Raw genomic sequence first — 5,476 nt, 5'->3', positions numbered from 1 at the left:
AAGCATAATAGGGTATCGAGCCACGGTGAGATGAAGATTCAATTAGCATCGACTGTGTGTTTTCTAATGAAATTCTGAGCACCATTATCGTCAGATCAGAAGTGTGGGGAGCAAAAAGCCAACGACTCTGACGCTGGGAGAGGAAAAAAGGGGAGTTTGTGAACGAGGAAGAGGAGCAACAGACTGAGGTATTCGCACGGCGGAGGTGTTCCGGGTGTGTTTAATTTAATGAAGAAGAGGTGGGTGAGTTTATTGATGCTTTCAGTTTTAACTTTAATCTGCATGCGTGAATATATTTAGCAACAGTGACGTTATCCGGCTTCATTTTTCCAGAAGCTCATATTTTTAGCAAACAGAAAGCGATGATAAAGTAAATATTATCAGGTAGCTGAGATTATAACAGTGGCAGCAGTAATACAGCAGTCAATAATGGTGAGGAAGCCACCTGCTGCAGCTGAAAAATGCTTGCTCAGATGGGCAATACTTCCTGCGCTGGCACGATCAAACAGACACAAATCTGTCAGTCACATTACCTCCGACACAACAGTTATTTTTCCCTTCAGTTTCAGGGTAAATGTAATTAAACGTTATATCAGAAACCTCCCTCGGATTCAATTATTGTACATTCCAACTCTCTCAAAAGGAGTCAAACTTTATCACCATCTTAAGAATGTTTCACGGTTGGTTTTCATGTTAAAATTCAATCCTTTCCTTCAATATGTTTCAGAAAATTAAAATGACATATCTTCACAGAAAGCTCGGGCATGAGTTCCCAATCAGAGTGAAATGTAACTTAATTCATAACAGTGTCCTCGCTGAGTTAGATAACGTGAATGTGCTGCACAGCTTGTGCCCCGCAATTGTGCTCGTGGCTCTGAACGAAAACATTCACCCAGTAAAAGACAGTTTAAAGAGATTTTAATGTGCTTTTTCATACAGTATATTGTATGCATATCCAGCATAGCATTTCTCATACATATAACTCTCTTATATCCAGGGTTAGAGACGTAGAGCTGAGAGGATGATTAACAGTCAGTCTACCATAACATTACGTCTGCCATACAGTGATGGCACAGCACAGCCGCCTCAGAGGCTCCCTTTGTACTCGGAGGGCATAATACTGACTCCAGCTGTTTTCAACCGAATTCTCCAACTGCAAAAAGTAATAACACTGAGAAACAAATATCTAAAAACAATAAGTGTGCTGAGGTTGAGTACATTATTTACAGAAAAAAAAGCAAATAAAAACAGAAGTTAACGAATACAAAGTTGGAAAATAAGTCAGAGAAATCAGCCATATCCTAACCATCCATAACTCTGATTATACTTGATTTAAATCCACAATTCACAGCAGTTTAGAGGCAAAAAAACTGTCCCCTGCGTCTTCATCGTAATCAATATGACTATGATTCCCATCCTCATCATTATAATCGTCGTCATTAACATTGTCTCTTTTTTTTTTCTCTTTGCAGTTCAGCCTCTTACTTATCCAAAGTAAGGGTGCTCGCTTTGGAAGTTGTAGTCCGGACACACTTTTTGAACCAGCTTGTAGTCGATGCTGAAGAAAGAGATGAAGATGCAGATCACCTTGAAGGGTTTGGCACAGAGCCAGGCGGCGTGGGACTGGGTGTGCTCTGTGAAGCAGGTCTGAGACGGGTCGTACAGGCAGGGTTTGGGCTTCTTGGACCTGTTGGTTTTCTCGTACTCCACCCGACAGTTAAAGGTCTTTGTCTCTTTGGGGTCGATGGTGGACTGCTGGGTCTCCTGGATCTGGACTTCTTGCTGGGTGTGGGGGTGCAGCTGCTGCTGCTGGAGGACCTCGAACTCCACCACTTTGGTCGGCGGCACGATACTGACCGAGACGTTCCCCAGGCTGGACGAGTTGTGGCGGAAGTAGACGGTGAACGTCCCGTTGATGTGGTCCACAATCTTCCCCGTCACCAACAAGCTGAACTTCATGGTCTTGACGTTGAAGTAGAAGTCTCCCCAGCCGAAGATCTTCTTGGTCTTCATGGCTGTCTTTAGCGAGGGCTTGCGCTTAGAGCGGTATCCTGTCTGGTCCAAGAGCAGGGACTGGTTCCGGGCCGTGTCATATGGGTTAAAGAAACTGTAGGTGGGTGGCTTGGATTTCATGGGTGTCTGATCAATGGACGTGGAGAAGATACGCGTTTGGTATGGAGGCTTAACCACTCCCCCTGTCGATCCTCCCGCCACCCCTCCACCCATGCCGTATGGAAGAGTCTTCATCACCGACCCCACAGGGCGCAGGTCTGAGAACTCCACCTGCTTCTCCAACCCTTGGACCTGGAGAAAAAGACACAGAAAGAAAGCAAACTTTATTGACAACAGGCCAAAAGCTATTAAAGTTTCATTTTCACATATTCCCCCAGCAGACTGTCAAAGCATCAATTTATTACTTCTATGTTTTATCAAGGCTGCAATTAACCACAACTTGTAAAATACAACTCTGATAATTAAACCATCTTGCTACTTTTTAAAATTGATATTTTGACAGCAGCCATGTGGGAAATCAAACCGCAGAAGTACTCAGATGTATTTCTGTCATGTCAGAAACAGCTTGAGTGTCCAAAAGCCGGATCGCTGATTGACTGGGAAATTGATCAGCTGTCCAGACAAAAGATGAACGTCAAACGAAAACTGATCTGGCAGGACTTTGGCCCAGTGGGAACAGAGTATATGAGCTGAGCAAGGTTATTAAAGCTGACTAAAACTAAACTTAAAATTAATACTAGGTATAAAAAAATCAGTGAAAAAAGCATTTATACACTCACAGAGAAATAATCCCTCTCAGTCATCACTTATGACCCAGTAGAAGTGTGTGACAGTGTATTTATCTGCAAAGACTCTGCCTTCTGCCTCTATTTTCTTAGTGATCGGGACGTTTATGGGCGTGTTACCCCACAGCGCTCAGGTGATGTCAGGACTCTATATAACGGTAGCGATCAGGTGCCAGACCGTAAGCAGCAGGCATCCAAGAGACACATTGCCAAAAAAGATGATAACACAGCGAGGCGAAACACCAAATGAGAAAGAATTTTGGGTTGGCTTCACTTTCACTGGCGAGTATGTTTACAAACCGTAGCCGACAATCAACATTTCTATGTGGGGCCCATATGGGTTGTAAAAGGGCTGAGGATTGGGCCCTATATGGGATTGTCCACAGGTTCTACAATGGCCCCATGCTGATTGCCCACATGGTTGATTTTACCCAAGTGGGCTCCAGATAAGATCCCCATGTGGGCCCATACCCTCTTGGTACCGAGGTTAACTCTAGCATAACCCATGTATGGCCCATTTGAGTAAACCCATCCATGTGGGCAATTGGCATGGGGCCAATCCCATATAGGGCCCATTTACTACCCACATGTGCCCCACTTGCAAATGTTGTCTGGGAGTGAACCTTTAACTGGAATAAAAATAACATGTAGACTTTTGTAGAAAAGAAAACTGAAATGATATTGTGTTCTTACAAAAATAACTATAATAAATAAAAATATACAGGAAATTTCCCCTGACAAATCCCGCTATATCATCATGAAAAAAAAAACACTTGAAAATAATACTTAAACTAATAAAAACTAAAGTAAAACTAAACATTTTTAAACAATAAAAACTGAAATGAGTAATCCCACCCTGGAAACGAACTGAAACTAAACTGAATTGAAACTTAAATTAAATATGTAATAAAATAAAAACTAATGAAAACTACTAAAGTCAATATTACGAGGGAGTGAGTGGGAAGTGCTAGCGTAACGACTTTTCACAACATGAGTTTTAATCATGCCGACCCAGAATGCCTCTGTGTATTGTGCACAGACACTATTTCCTGTCGAATCGACTGCTGCAAGCTTGACAACAGAGTTAACAAAGTACATTCAACAGGAAACTAAGCAAGCGGTGACCAGCTTGAATGAAGTGACCTGGAGCAGCTTTGAAGTTGGGAGCAAAGGGAATAAACTGCTCCATGAGTGAGGAGCAAAAATTCTCACTGCTCCCCTCTGCTAGCACGCCCTGATCAGGGGAAACCAAATGACCTTTCTCTAAGCCCGGCCCCTTTCTGATGGTGCGACAAGCTGTCAGAGTAAGCATGGAGCCCACACTATAAGTAACTGCACACCCTGAAGAAATATCATATATTTGGAAAAATGAAACAGTAATTCCAGAGAGAAGCAGACAGAGGGGTCTACCAGGGCTTGACGCTAACTTTTTTCCCAAGGAGCACATGTGCTCCTAAGTTGAAAAAGTAAGGAGCGCACAAAGAGCTTTAGGGGCACAATGTAAATTGATCAAATAATGTTTTCCGTAATAAACGTGATGCAAATAGACATTTACAAGCAAAATTATTTAATGAATTTGTATACAAAATGTACAGAAAGGTAAAATCATCAAGTTTTGAAAAAGTATTGCAATTTAATTTTGTCTTTAATGTTATTATCTTACATATGTTATCTTTGCAATATGATTATCTTATATAATGTTATTACTATCCTAAAACATTCTTCAGGTCCTCTGAAACTCTGCAGGACTTAAGCCTCTTTCACACAGAGCTTTCGCGGCGCCCACCGCGGGGTAGGGCGCAGGGGACAGGATTTGGGGGAGTACAGGCTCGTTCAGGAGCTACAGCTCCATGGTGACCGCTTTCGGGTCTACTTCAGGCTCTTCTCTGTTATTGGACGCGTGGCGCCAAGGTGTCGTCACAGCGCGTTGCAGTGAAATTTCAATTCGAGTGCAGGCTGGCGGCACGCGCCGCTCAGCTCGGCGGCAGAGCGGTGCGCTCTTGCGCTGTGGTAACACATACACAAAGGTCTGCGCTTTGCGCGCTCTGTGTGAAAAGGACTTTATTTCCACCCTGCCCAGCAGCGGTACCGTGGCGAACGGTCCCTAAAGGCCTCTACACATGATCAGCTGTAAAACCGCTTTGCGCTGGCTGTCCCATTGTTTGTCTATGTAGAGGGCAGCAACGCCTGACAAAGCGGCACCGCTACCCTTGGCGTCGCGCACGATATTCATTGTGCCGACAGTGGCTTGGAAAACCATAACCGTGTCACACGGGGAAGAGGGAAGCGGGAAGGCAGCTGGAGTTCCTCCAACAATTGCGGTTAGATTATCATATTTTTTTATTGACAAAAATATAGGCTGCTTCGACTGATTTTTTTATGCGCACATGTGCCCCTAAATATTTTTTACAGTTCGCACACACCTATTTTTAGTCGCAAATGCGAGTGAAACACTCGCACTGTCGAGCCCTGTCTACAGTCTGTGTTTGAAGGATATATCCAGGATGTCAAACTGACTCAGCAGCAACAACAGGTTAAAAAGACAAAGATAGTTAGAAGCTAAAGCCGAACTATAGGCTACAGATCACAGTGTAAAAGTGAACCACCACATCACTGCTGATCGCCACACAAGACAATGAATATAAAGGGAAACTTTGCTGATATTGAACCAGCTGTGT

The 5,476-nt window shown here is 43.5% G+C and overlaps 1 protein-coding gene across 1 annotated transcript in view; it reads right to left on the bottom strand.

Annotated features, from left to right (window-relative positions):
• Window positions 1-931: 931 nt before the first annotated feature.
• Window positions 932-5,476, bottom strand: part of LOC126386560 (neurexophilin-4) — a 65,400-nt gene continuing 60,855 nt past the window's right edge. The window contains exon 2 of the mRNA XM_050038971.1: window positions 932-2,304. Within this exon, the coding sequence (XP_049894928.1) occupies window positions 1,486-2,304 (819 nt within the window). The 3' untranslated portion in view covers window positions 932-1,485. The remainder of the gene's footprint in view (window positions 2,305-5,476) is intronic.

Source organism: Epinephelus moara, chromosome 24, assembly GCF_006386435.1.
Source record: "Epinephelus moara isolate mb chromosome 24, YSFRI_EMoa_1.0, whole genome shotgun sequence".
In the NCBI taxonomy this organism is placed as follows: domain Eukaryota; kingdom Metazoa; phylum Chordata; class Actinopteri; order Perciformes; family Serranidae; genus Epinephelus; species Epinephelus moara.
The sequence above is the reverse complement of the archived record's forward strand: the minus strand, read 5'-3'. Positions and strand labels throughout refer to the sequence as shown.